The 13,253-nt window shown below is 48.7% G+C and overlaps 2 protein-coding genes across 2 annotated transcripts in view; both read left to right on the forward strand.

Moving 5' to 3' along the window:
- The first annotated feature begins 523 nt into the window (after positions 1–523).
- LOC104687899 (ER degradation-enhancing alpha-mannosidase-like protein 2) lies at positions 524–9,695 on the forward strand. Its single transcript, XM_039563593.1, has 11 exons — positions 524–716; positions 785–895; positions 977–1,016; positions 1,378–1,483; positions 2,823–2,948; positions 3,607–3,818; positions 4,938–5,079; positions 5,353–5,477; positions 6,188–6,332; positions 7,426–7,547; positions 8,437–9,695. The coding sequence occupies exons 1-11, from the start codon at positions 598–600 to the stop codon at positions 8,926–8,928; spliced, it is 1,740 nt and encodes a 579-aa protein (XP_039419527.1). The 5' UTR covers positions 524–597; the 3' UTR covers positions 8,929–9,695.
- A 1,733-nt stretch (positions 9,696–11,428) lies between these two features.
- LOC104687898 (transient receptor potential cation channel subfamily C member 4 associated protein) overlaps positions 11,429–13,253 on the forward strand; it is a 35,564-nt gene continuing 33,739 nt past the window's right edge. Inside the window, exon 1 of the mRNA XM_039563276.1 lies at positions 11,429–11,587. Within this exon, the coding sequence (XP_039419210.1) occupies positions 11,444–11,587 (144 nt within the window). The 5' untranslated portion in view covers positions 11,429–11,443. The remainder of the gene's footprint in view (positions 11,588–13,253) is intronic.

Here is a 13,253-nt window from a genome sequence, read left to right on the forward strand (position 1 = left end):
CAGCACTCGTCGTCTTTATTTTGGGGCTTGAGAGCAGCACCTAAAGCGCTGCCCGCTCCGCCACTGCTCTGCCCGCTCCGGAGGCTCTTTCCTGTCATTAAGACGGCGAGTTACAGCCTCCTGGGAGGTACCGCAGGAACCTCCCGCTTCTCCGCGAGCGGTTCCGGTGATAATTCCCGTAGTGAGAGCCCCACAGCCGCGCCGAGGCGGCAGCAACACCCCACAAGCCACCGAAGCCCCACCGAAGCCCCACCGAAGCCCCGCCGCTCGCCCCGCGCACCCCGCACCGCCCCGGATGCGGCCCCGCCGCGCCGAGCGCTTCCGCCAGCGCGTGCGCCGAGCTCTCGCCGCTCCTATTGGCTGGAGGGGGCGGAGGGGCGGGGCCTGGGGGCGGAGACTTTCCCATTGGCTGTCAGGCGCGGGGGCGGGGCCAGGCGCGGGGGGCGGGGGCCAGGCGCGGGGCGGGGCCAGGCGCGGGGGCGGGGCCAGGCGCGGGGGCGGGGCCAGGCGCGGGGCGGCCCTGAGGGCGCTCGGGCAGGGGCACCGGGAGGGAGCGGGGAGCGCGTCCCGTGAGGGACCCGGGTGCGGGACGCGGCCATGCGAGGCCCCGGCGCGGCCATGCAGCGCTTCCTCTGCCCGCTGCTGTGCCTCTGGGCGCTGCGGCTGCCGGCGGGCACCAGCACGGCCGCCCGCGGGCTGGATGTCGCTTCCTACCGGTGAGTACGGAGCGGGCGGTGCGGGGCCCATCCGGGCCGGGGCTGAGCGCGCCGTGCTTGTGCCGCAGGGAGCGGGTGCGTGCCATGTTCTACCACGCCTACGAGCACTACCTGGAGAGCGCCTTTCCCTACGACGAGCTGCGGCCGCTGACGTGCGACGGGCAGGACACCTGGGGCAGGTAAGGGCTGTCCCTGGGATGGGGGATGGGGGATGCGCCGCCCCCCTCCGCCGGGTCTCACCTTGCTTCTCTCTTCCGCAGCTTCTCCCTGACTCTGATCGACGCCCTGGACACTCTGCTGGTGAGTAGGAGCCAGCCCTGAGTGCTCACAGCCTGCTCAAGGCCCCTGTGAGCCACCTGTACGCCTGGATTTTACGTGGTGGTGTCAAAAGTCAGTTATTCATTGACCTGAGAAGTTTGCATTTCCCTTTGTGTCACCCCTGGGAGCCAGGTGGCAGTGCCCCATTGCCCTCTGGAATAAAGAACTAAGGTGTGTGAAGAAAGCATTTTGAAGCAAGATGAAACTGTCAGTCAGTTTTTTAGTAATATCTGTTACTAATGATTTCACAAAATAGTAAAACCAAACTAAAATTAGCCCCAAATATTGAACTGGTCTTTGTTTTCCTGTGAACTCTTAAGCCTGATTCTCTGTTTCCCTGCAGATCTTGGGAAATGTCTCCGAGTTCCAGCGAGTTGTCAATGTGCTGCAGGAGGGAGTGGACTTCGATATTGATGTCAACGCATCTGTCTTTGAAACAAACATTCGAGGTGAGGTGGGGTTTTCTGTAGGGTTTTGCTTGGGTTTCCCTTCTGTACGAGTCTCAGAGATAGTGGTGAGGAAGTGGTCAGAGGGAATTTGGGATGCGGAGTAACAGGACACATAAACAGAGAGAAAAATCCCAAACAAATGTCACTTCCTTTTAGTCTTTGCACGTCCCTTTTTGCTTCCTGTCTCAACACAAGCAGAAGTAGACGTGGCACTTTCAGTATTCTGGCGTGAGGTTTTCAGCATTGTAGTAAACATATTTTTCACTGAAAGAATACAGATTTTATCCTGTCATCTTTTGCATACTGTTTTGGATTAGAGATTATTAATTTCTAGGGTTATTCTTTTTTTTTTTTTTTTTTTCTTTTTGAAAATCACAAAGGCCTTTGGAATTTTCCACTGGGTTGGATGCTGGACTGCTTCAGTGCCATCCAACTAAAAGACACTGTCAGGGCACAGAACTGTTACTTGTGCTTTTGTTGTTTCTCCTGCCAAATAATTGCTGAGCTAATTTTTGCAGCAGTGTAATTTCTCTGTGGTTGTTATGTGACCATAGACAAGCCTGTGAAATAGCTATTATTAGCTAATATAGCTGTATTAGCTATATAAGTAATAACTAATAGCTAAGTATAGCTAATAACTCACAGCTGCTGTTAGTCATATGAAAATTCTTGACTCTGGCCTAGACAGTTTTCTCCAAGGGGCTTAAGAACTTTACACAAATAAATGTATTGTCTGGAAGAAATGAAACAGAATTCCCCTCATAAAGGTTTGTGTTCATTATACTGGTGCATAATATCATATATAATTGATTCTGATAGTCTTCAGGGCAGTGCAGGCATAGTAGGGCAAGTAGGGCCTGATGCTTCTAAAGTAACAGAAGAAAGATACAGAATCTGAGAGTGGTTTGGGTGGGAAAACACCTTAAAGATCATCCATTCCACCCCCTGCCATGGGCAGGGACACTTTCCACTATCCCAGGTTGCTCTAAGCCCCGTCCAACCTGCCCTTGGACACTTCCAGGGTTGGGGCAGCCACAGCTTCTCTGGGCACCCTGTGCCAGGGCCTCCCCACCCTCCCAGGGAACAATTTCTTCCCAATATCCAATTTAACCCTGTCAGAGGGTCAGTTTGAAGCCATCACTCCACACGTTTCTGCTGTCCTGCAAACAAGCAGAGAGAAACAAATCTCTCTTCTTTTGTGACATTTGAATTAGGCTGGTAAGGGTGAGCCATCTCACTTTTTCCCCCCTAAACCATGCCTCTGATAACGATGAGCGTAACTGGTGTGAGATTTCCTTCCCCCCCACGTGGTGTAATGGAGTCTGATGTGCCCTTGCAGTGGTGGGAGGGCTCCTCTCTGCTCACCTGCTCTCCAGGAAGGCTGGAGTTGAAGTCGAGGCAGGCTGGCCGTGCTCGGGGCCTCTCCTGAGGATGGCTGAGGAAGCAGCTCGCAAACTGCTGCCAGGTGAGCCCCTGTCTGCTTTGTGTCACGGTGCTGGGGGTCCTGAGCTGGCTGCTGCCTGTGATGGGAGATGCACTGCTTGATGAGCCAGCTCATAAACCAGCCCTGTGTTCGCTGAGCTCCAAGCAAGTTTAGTTTGCAGGGAAGATGTGGCTGTATATGTGCACACATCAGTGTGTTTGTTGCTTGTTGAGAGGAACTGTATTTAATATAAATAATAAATAAAGGCTGTGAGACAGCAGCTTGTAAAGACAAGAAGATGCTGCCTTATATGCTCCTTGTGGGCTGCAGCTGGGCTATGTGCCCTCGTGGCATGCCACTGTTCCCTTGTGTGCACCCATGGAGTGATCACAGCCTCAGTGTTTGCACTCTGCTGTCCAGTGTGGTTAGTGACTACCTTACCTGTGCTGTAAAAAATGTGGGGCTGCAGACTGCTGCTCTGGCAAGGTGGGAGATCCCAGGACCTTTCCGGGACTGGGTGTACCTTGGGACACCCTCTCTGCCCTTCCCAGGATCACACTCTACTTCTCCTTTTGTTCTCTGCAGTTACTCCAGACCCACTTCCTGCCCATGTGCAGTGGGATGTGAGGCACATGTTTGCTTGAGAGTCTGTTAAACACAACACTGAGCACTTCTGTGACCCCAAAATTCTGTGTTTCAGCTTTCCAGACCCCAACTGGGATGCCCTATGGCACAGTGAACCTGCTGCATGGAGTAAACCCTGGGGAGACCCCAGTCACCTGTACTGCTGGAATTGGCACCTTTATAGTGGAGTTTGCCACCTTAAGCCACCTTACTGGTGACCCAGTGTTTGAGGATGTTGCCAGGAAGGCTTTGAAGGCACTGTGGAAAAATCGCTCAGATATTGGGCTGGTGAGTGAGGAATGGACTTGGAACGTGCTGGGCTGCTTTTTGTGTAGTTTTGTGGGTGCAGTGCTAGGCATAAAAAAACCTCAACAGAGAGGAGACAGATAAATAACCACAGTGCTCACAACTGGGCTGAAGGCTCGTGCTTGACATTGTTCCTGACACCTGCAGCATCCACATCTCTGCTTTACTGCAGCAGCCCAACATTATCCCATTGTTCTGGCCCACACCAGATGTGGCTGGGAGACAAATGCCTCCTGCTGGGTGCTGCAGCTTTTGTGAGAGCAGCTGTAGCAGATTAAATGAGAGGTCTGTCTGATGCCTGATGGGACAAAGGCCTAGGGAAGTGAACAAGAGCATGGCAAGTGCACTGAGATACTACCAGCCTGTACAGCTCTGGGGTTCAGGAATATCCGGAGCTGGGAGCATTATCTCCGTGTTCACTGTCTCCTGCTCTTTTCTACTGTTGCTTTTTTAACTTCTGTGAACTCTTGGTGTTGCATATGTGAAGTGAAACAGATTTATTTATACCCTGTGTTTATTGCAACAAATTATTCACACAGGCTGTGTGAAGAAATGGTTCCCTTTGTTTGCTTTGGGATTTGTTTATTTTTGATTTATACTCCAAATCCTCAGTCATTGCTGGCTTTTTTTCATGTTTGCTAAGAAAGACGTGATCATGTATTTAATTCTTCATCAGCTGGGTTTGTTCACAGGCTGAAGAGTGCCAGCATCTATTTAAATATTAACATGGCAGCTCTTGTGCCTTTGACATTCTTGGTCTCGATCTCTGTATCTGCACCTCTCCATCCTTCTGTACTCTTTTGTAAGTTCAGAATTAGGACCAGACACTTCATGTTGAAATTGTGCAATTTTATAGTACATTATAGTGTGTTGTTTTGGCCAGTGAAGCGTTGATAGTGGAAGAATAAAATGTTTATTATATATATAAAATACATTATCAGCATAAAAATGGTATTTTCTACAGTTTGTATTTCTCTGATGCTGATAAATGTGTTGTGTAATGGAGAAAATCGGTTGGACTGGACATTGTCTAGCTGTGAAAGGACCAGGATTCCTTGTGTCACTTCAACTCACTCTCTCCTTCTCCTTCACTCCTTCCAGGTGGGGAACCACATTGATGTGATCACTGCCAAGTGGGTGGCCCAGGATGCTGGGATTGGGGCCGGGGTGGACTCCTACTTTGAATACCTGGTTAAAGGAGCCATCCTCCTGCAGGACAAGGAGCTGATGTCCATGTTTTTAGGTGAGTGGTTTGTTTTCTGTGAGAAGGGGCCCAGCACCTGTGGCAGGAGGAGATGAAGGATCTAATGGGGCACATTCATGACTGTTCCTGAAGCCTTTGCTGTAATACTTTTGAACAGTCTGTGGTAACAGTTACCAAAGTGAGCGCCCTGAGAAGTCATTTAGCATGGCTCAAGTGAAAAAGGGGCTTCTCTCATTCTTGAAAATCAGCTTTTTTTTTTTCTTTCTTTCTTTTTGTTACACATGGCTTACCTACTCATCTGTTTCTTTACAGAATATAACAAAGCTATCAAAAATTACACCAAGTTTGATGACTGGTACCTGTGGGTTCAGATGTACAAAGGAACGGTGTCCATGCCTGTGTTCCAGTCCCTGGAGGCCTATTGGCCAGGCCTGCAGGTAAGAGCTGTCACAGCAGCAGCATCTGGTGATTCTGTTCATCTGTCAGGGCTTGGTCTTCAGGAAAAAAGTTACAAATATAACCCTCATCTGTGCAGGTTTAAAAGTTTGTGTTGATCTCTGGTGAAATCTACCGTAGCCTCAGCCTATAGAAGATGATGCTGAAGAAAATGTTGATTTTATTTAAAGTCTACAAAAAAAGTCTCCCATTCAGCATGATGGGAGGGCAGTTTTGTTGTAGCAAACTCCTCTGACAGTGGTCCCATAATCCAGATGGGAATGCAAGGAAAAGGAAACTCACCTCTCTTTTCTGTCACCTTACAAATGTTTCATTTGTGTGGATTTTTTCCCATCAAGAGCTTTGCTTTCTCATCAGTCTTCAGGTTTGGGCTGAGGCTTTATTATCTTCCCTAAGAGACTGCATGCTGGGATTGACTAAACATTTGAAGAAACACAGCCTTCTTTAAAAAAAATCAGAGACTTCATATTATTTCAGGTGTGGGAATGTGATCCAACAGAAAAGCAGCATTTTGAGTCTTACCTGTTCTTAAGGTATCCTGCCCCAGTATCAGTTACACCATCCAGACCTGCTGAAATACCCATTTCTTTCACTGGGTATTTCTTTGCCTGTAGGAATGTTATTGCATCAATTCCTGTGCTGGTTTTTCCTCACTCCCATGTTTTTTTGCTGATTGTTTCCTGTCTCTCAGAGCCTCATTGGGGATGTAGATAATGCCATGAGGACCTTCCTCAACTATTACACGGTCTGGAAGCAGTTTGGGGGCCTGCCCGAGTTCTACAACATTCCCCAGGGATACACGGTGGACAAGAGGGAAGGATATCCACTCAGGCCTGGTAAACAGAACTGAAATTAAATGGACATGGGCTCTTGCTTTAGCTCTGGTAGGGAGACCAAATGTTAGCAACATCTGCCCTCCACAATTTCCTCCCCAGTTTTGCCCTGACTCAGTTCCTGCACGGATTTTAGCAGGGATTTCCAGAGTCAGAGCGGCACATTTTGTTTTCCCCCACTCACAAAGGCAGGAAGGAAACAGGAAGCAAACCATAGTGTTAGTACAGAAAGGTGGCCTGGTAATGAGTTTTGTTCACTGTGTGAGATTTGACATGTTTAAGTGTTAGATTGTCTGGCAGGGGGTGTTTCAGTCGTGAAATGCTAAAGGGACTGCTCGTGTCCTTTAAATCTAGGAAGTGAAAGTGAGTGTGAATAGACCACTCCAGTTCTGCTTGAGTTCCAGAAAAAAACTCCTTCTAGTTGCACTAGTAAAGCTCAGCATCTAGGAGGGATTCTGTGTTGTCTGTGATACTGTAATGAAATAATCTCTCTTTTTTTCTGAGTTTTTACAACCCTGACCAAAAAAAATTTTAACTGGAATATTGGGTCCATAAATGTAAATGAGAATAATTAATTTCCTTTTGGACTGAGTGTTCAGTCCACATCCACACTGGACAAATCTACCAAGAATACTCATCAGCATTAAGGTATTACAGGATAAAGACCTGTTTCTTTAGTAAATAAACACAGCATGGTGCTTATGTTGTCTCTATAGAGTATTTCCACTGTGTTGTTTAAAATCTATATTTTGAGGGTTGAATTTCTTGTTTGTAATCATTTCCAGAAGCTTTTCTTTTTAACTTTGACAAGTGAGTATTAATCTTTTTGTCTCTTGCTCCTCTCCCACTCACTGAATGTAGGAGGGAACATTAGTCACTCTTACCTGAGCTGCTGCAGGCTGGTTAGAGGGAATTTCTTTGTCGCACATCCTTAGGAAAAGCAAATCTGTGCTTGGAGCCAGAGGAAACACAAGGCAAGCCAGGCTGTTCACCTGATCATGCTGAAGTATTTTTAAATTAGTTCAGGGAATAGCTCATCTTCCTGTGTGTATGGTTTGATAATCTTTGTGCTGGCAAATGTCTGGGTGTTTTGCAGAGCTGATAGAGAGCGCGATGTACTTGTACCGTGCCACGAGAGACCCCACGCTCCTGGAGCTGGGGAGAGACGCAGTGGAGTCCATAGAGAAGATCAGCAAGGTGGACTGTGGGTTTGCAACTGTGAGTGCTAAATCATCTGCCATGTCAGCTAAAAAGGGCTGCTAAACATCAGCTTTCAGAAGGTGTTCTCATGAGTGATGTTTTGCCATTGAGTCAAGCGGTCGCTGTGGGCAAAACATGACTTTTTTCCAACAAGCCCCTTGTATTTCTCTGTGAAGCTGCTCTGGTGACTGCTGGTCTTGTTTCTGGTCCCTCACAGTGGGCCAAATTCTGTCATGGGCTGTTGCACCAGAGCCCAAAACATGGGAAAGCACCACAAGCTTCTCCTGCGTTTCTAGTAGGTGTTGCAGCTGAGCAGGAACGCTCCTGCCAGGTGTGTGATTCTGCTTTCCCACTAATGCCTTGAAAATCTGGTCAAACACACAAGAAGTGCAGTGAGTGATTTCTATAATAGAGGATTTCAAACAAACTATCAAGCTCTATTTTACAAAAAAGTCTTTTAAAATATTGGGAGTAAGTAGGTAAAAGCCTTAAGGTATTTTTCTTTAGCAGGGAAACGATGGGAAGTTCTTCTCCTTGGCCAGACTAAACTGAGGGCAGGTTTAAATGTTAGGAAGAAATTCTTCCCTGTGAGGGTGGTGAGGTGCTGGTACAGGTTGTGCAGAGAAGCTGTGGCTGCCCCATCTTTGGGAGTGTTCAAGGCCAGGTTGGACAGGGCTTGGAGCAGCCTGGGACAGTGGAAGGTGTCCCTGTCCATGACGGGGTGGAATGAGATGGGCTTTAAGGTCTCTTCCAACCCAAAGCATTCTATGATAAGATACAGGGTGAGTTGGTGTCATACTGTGCTGTTTAACTGAAATTAATTCCAAGTTGTTTTTATTTTTCTCCCTAAATTCATAACTAACTGAATTTGATGTAACTGTAACCCACTCTATTTCTTCTCTTGTAGATTAAAGACTTGAGGGACCACAGGCTGGATAATCGCATGGAATCCTTCTTCTTGGCTGAAACAGTCAAATACTTGTACCTGCTCTTTGACCCAGACAACTTCATCCACAATGATGGCTCAGACTTCGATGTGGTGGTTACACCGTATGGGGAATGTGTCCTGAATGCTGGAGGGTACATCTTCAACACTGAGGCTCATCCCATCGACCCTGCTGCCCTGCACTGCTGTAGGAAGCGCAAGGAGGAGCAGTGGGAGGTGGAAGACTTGATGAGGGAGTTCTACTCACAGAAGAAAACCAAGAAATTCACTTTAAAAAGAGCTCCTGACCACGGTGAAGGGGAAAATGCAAAAGACCCTGGAGATGCCTCTTCAGAGAAAGCTGGAGAGAAGAGAAACTCTAAGAAAAGCTCACACTCCCTCCTGAGCTGCCCCAGTCAATCTTTTAACTCCAAGCTTGCAGTACTTGGACAGGTCTTCCTAGATAACACCTGATCCCCTTTGCACCATCCGTTTAAATTATTGAACTTGTTTCAGATTCTGGGAATATATTTTTATAGTTTCATAATGGAAGGTGTGGTATCTCACAATGTGAATTGTATTATGAAGTGAAACAACTTCTCATTAAATTCTGCTACTGCTCCTTTACAAGCCATGACTCAGATACCAGCTGGTAATGCTGTTGAGCTGCTGATCTCAGAGCAGTTGGTTGCCTGAATATCAAGCAGGTGTCCAGAAAGACAAAGAAAGGTCTACATGTTAAATGTACCTTTTTTATTGCATTTTGTGAGTTTTACAGGCTTACAGAAAGACTCCAGCTTATTTTGGTCTATAAAAATGACCCTGAGTTTCTTGTCATAAGGGAAAAAGCAGGAATTACTGTAGCTTCACTACAGCTGTCTCTGTGCTCCATCTGTTACCTCTGGCCACTTTATAAGCATGTAGTTCTTGTTGAAAAATTGTTGGCCAGTGGAGAAAACCTGTTTATTTTGAGGTGAAGGCTCAGATTTGTACCTCTGGCAGGTCTTTTGGGCATGAAGGGTGGCGTGGGGGGAGAGGAGCACTTGGAACATGGAAAAGTGCTCAGTCCCCCTGTTTTCAGATGAGTGTGGGTCAGTACCTCCTGCTTGAAAACCACTTCAGTAAATGTCTACGTAATGTCTGGACAAAAAACTGAGCTGGAGGGCGGACAAGGAAATGTTTGATTGATTCTACAATGTAGCTTGCTTTCTTTTTAAAAAATCTAACATGCTTATCTCTTATTTCCCCATTTCCTTCTTCTTTTTAACTTCCCCTTGGGCCCCACTTATTTCACTGCACCTCAGTCAGTGCAGCCACCCCCGGGGTGCCCCAGCTGAGCTGAACACGAGCCCCCTTGGGTGGAAGGGGACTCAGCCCAGGCTGAAACTGCAGCTCTGCCTTGGTGCAGGAGGCAGCTGAACAGATGTTCACGAACCTCTCTGTGTTCAGCTGACTGGGAAAATCCAAACCTTTAAATACATTATTAGTGTCTTTGCAACAGGTGTGTGCAGTGACCAGAAAAGGAGGAATCAGTAGTGTGACCAAGAGGTTTTCTTTCTAAAAGGGAAAACAAAAAGAGCCAGGCAGAAAAGTGATGGACTTTCTTCAAGCCCGCTGGAAAGTGAGGGGGCTGGAGCAAGCTACACATAAGCTACAGTCATTTGAGTGTGCTGGAGGTACAGGATAAATAAATCCCTGTGGCCAGGGAAATACTTAAATACAACTGAACCAGTGCCCGGTCTGTGCTGCTGTGTGGTTGCCTTGAGAAAGTATTTCTTTTTAATTGTTTTGACCTGTACTAGTGCTGTAAAGTTAAATTAAATTTCCATTTTATCTTTTGGGGTAGAAATCCTGTTCCAGTTGTGAATGAACTATGGTGAGAGATGCTTGCAATGTTGGACAGGCATATTGGAAGGACTGGTAACCTACAGAGGTTCTAGTTGTATCCTCCTTTCCCAAGGCAGCTGGGACAGCTGCTGACCAGGTATTCTGCATTGATGCAGCTCTTGCAGCCCTACTGAGAGAGAGGAGCCCCTAAAACAGGCATTGTTGGACAACGATGGAGCTCTTAGTGGCTCCTTGTTGTCACCACAGGTTATCTTTTTATTTTCCAGCCATTCACATTTCACACGCTCTTCATTGTTTAATCTGCAGAAAACAAACCCCAGGCCTTCTCCAACAGCTTTGCTCAGTGCTGGGTCAGGTCCTGAATCTCTCTTGGCATTGTCCTACCTGTGAGGTAGAGGAAAATAAAGGACATAATGGGGCAGGGAGCAGATCTCCATTAGATCCCTCGTGTGACCAGGCATTTTGGTACCCTCATCCAAGAACTTCAGCAGCAGAACCAAGGCGCCGTAGCCTTGGGAGTGAGATTGTCCCTCAGCACCGCTGGAGCTGAGAGAACTCACTCATCTGTCCATGGCTACTGTGAGTAATTGGATGGATCTTGATTAGATTCACAGATTCTTCTGAGTTGGAAGGCACCCACGTGGATGATCGAGTCCAACTCTAAGCCAATGGCCCAGACAGGAACTGAAATGTTGGTATTTTGACCAACTGAGCTAATCTCAGTTTAGTGCTATGGTCCGGGTGACTCAGAATAACACAGGACAGCCTCAACTGTGCCTTGTTCCAGTGTTGCTCCATCTTACAAAGCCTTTATTTTAACAAAAACGAACTCTGAGCGCAGTTCTCGGTGAGCTTTTCCTTACACGAAAAACCGTGTGGCTGGGCCTTGCTGAGAGAAATAAAGGTATCGCAGCGGACATAAAGGCACCCCGATGGCCACACGGCGGGGCCCGGCGGGAGGCAGAGCCGCGGGGAGCAGCAGCGCGGAGGGGCCGCGCTGTCCGTCCGTCCGTCCGTCCCTCCCACCCGGCGGGTGTCCCTTCCGCCCGCCATGTTGGCCGGGCTCCGTTCCCCGCGGCTGCGCACAAGGCGGAGCGGGCCGAGGGGAGGGCTCGCTGTTTGTGTCCCCAGCGCGGAGGCCATGGCGGCCGTGGCGGGGGGCGGCACCGCGCCCGGCTCCGGCTCCGGCTCCGGCTCCGGCGGGGCCCGCGCCGCGACCACCAACATCTTGGCGCAGCTGCGGCACGGGCAGCTCAGCGGCCGCGGGCTGACTCGCGGGGCGCAGGTAACGCGCTGCGGGCCGCCCGTGGGACCTGGGCCGGGGGGGGAGCGAACCGGGGAGGGCCGCGGGGCCTGGGGGAGCCGTGGGGTTTGGGGCTGGGGGTGCAGCGCCTCCTGGCCGGGCCTCTCGCCGAGCTGCATGGCCGAGGAGAGCCCGGCTGGCCTAGCGGGGCCTGCTCGGGAGAACGGCCGCTCCCAGCCCGGGCTCGGCGCTCCGGAGCTCCCCGGACGTGCTCGGGCTTTGCCCCGGTGCTGGAGGGGCGTTCACAAGGGTGTCCCGGTGCTTTCGTGCTCCGTATCCCGCCTCCCCGGCCTCAGCCGGGCTGCAGCAGCACCGCGGAGCAGCACAGGCGTTTGCCGAGCCGTTCTCCGCCTCTTCGGTCGGTGTGGCCTTCCCTGCAGAGAAAGGAAGCTCTGCCTGGGACTGTAACAATGCAGCATCGAAATTTAAACGTATTTCCTGGACAAAGGCAGCCTCGTGGTCTTAGGGCTTAGGAGACATTTTAGCTCTGTAACGCAGGTGGTTTCATGAGAAGCTGCTCTAGGTCTGCTTCTTGTTTGTCATCTTTCCCAGTTGATGATGCTGGGAAATACCAAGGAATGAAATCAGCTCCTTACCCCGGGCCTGTGCCTGTCGCGTGCTGATGTTGGCTTTTTTTGAGAAGCTGCTCAAGGATAATTAATTTCTTTTTTGTGGAGAATAATTGGGATTTTTCTTGCAGATTAAATGCAAAATGGAGCAAAGACTGGGAAAATGAAACATGAGATAAAGAACTCGCATTCAGGTGCTGATTTATTGAGCTGAAGTATCTTAAGAGAGGTCAGATGGAATAAAATTTGGCATTTCCCTAATTTACTAGTGCAGACAACAGCATTTGCCTTGATAAACAAGGATTCTGAGCAATTATTAAGAGAAGATTTGTTCATCATGAGTGCCTGTGCCTCATTCTGTAGCAGAGAGGTAAAAGAGCAGGTGATTTTTTACAGCTCTTTTGTCCTTATTTTGCTGCTTCCTCAGCTACTAGTTTGGTTAATCCTTAAGAAGAGCCAGTAATTTGCGTGAATATAAACCTGTAGTGACTCTTTTGAAGGAACTTATTTCCTTGGGATTGTTTTAGGAGTGGATTTCCTATGACATGTGGACAAACTTTGTCTCACTGCCTTACCTGTCCACCTCTGCACTCTTTCTTTCATGCACCTCCTCAACCACTGCAATTTCAGTCAGGTAAACCTGTACCAACCTTACGCACCTCTGTTGTCTGTAGGATGGTGCTTCCACCTCTGTGCTTTGGTTTGCTTGAAAAATTCAGTGGTACTGCTTTCATTTCGGGCTTTTAAGCTTTTACAGCAATCAAGGAAACTTCTGCTGGTTGCCTCCTCCTTATAATGCCCAGAAAATGAGGTGGGGTTTTTGTTGCTGTGGCTTTATTTTGTTTTGTTCTGTTTCACTTGAAAAATTTTGGCATCCTTGTGCTGCCCTGAGAGTTAAAGCTTGGACACATAAAGCTCCCAGCACTTCATAAATGCTGTAGGAGGATGTTTTAAATCACTTTGTATGAGAGCATGGGGTGACAGTACAAGGGTAAATGGCTTCCCACTGCCCGAGAGCAGGGATGGATGGGATATTGGAAGGAATTCTTCCCTGGGAGGGTGGTGAGGCCCTGGCACAG

This window comes from Corvus cornix, chromosome 20, assembly GCF_000738735.6.
Source record: "Corvus cornix cornix isolate S_Up_H32 chromosome 20, ASM73873v5, whole genome shotgun sequence".
Classification (NCBI taxonomy): domain Eukaryota; kingdom Metazoa; phylum Chordata; class Aves; order Passeriformes; family Corvidae; genus Corvus; species Corvus cornix.

Coding starts and splice junctions, on each gene's coding strand:
- LOC104687899 (XM_039563593.1), top strand. CDS start 598: ATGCGAGGCCCCGGCGCGGCCATGCAGCGCTTCCTCTGCCCGCTGCTG. Junction 717..784: donor CTGGATGTCGCTTCCTACCG/GTGAGTACGGAG, acceptor CTTGTGCCGCAG/GGAGCGGGTGCGTGCCATGT. Junction 3,819..4,937: donor ATCGCTCAGATATTGGGCTG/GTGAGTGAGGAA, acceptor CACTCCTTCCAG/GTGGGGAACCACATTGATGT.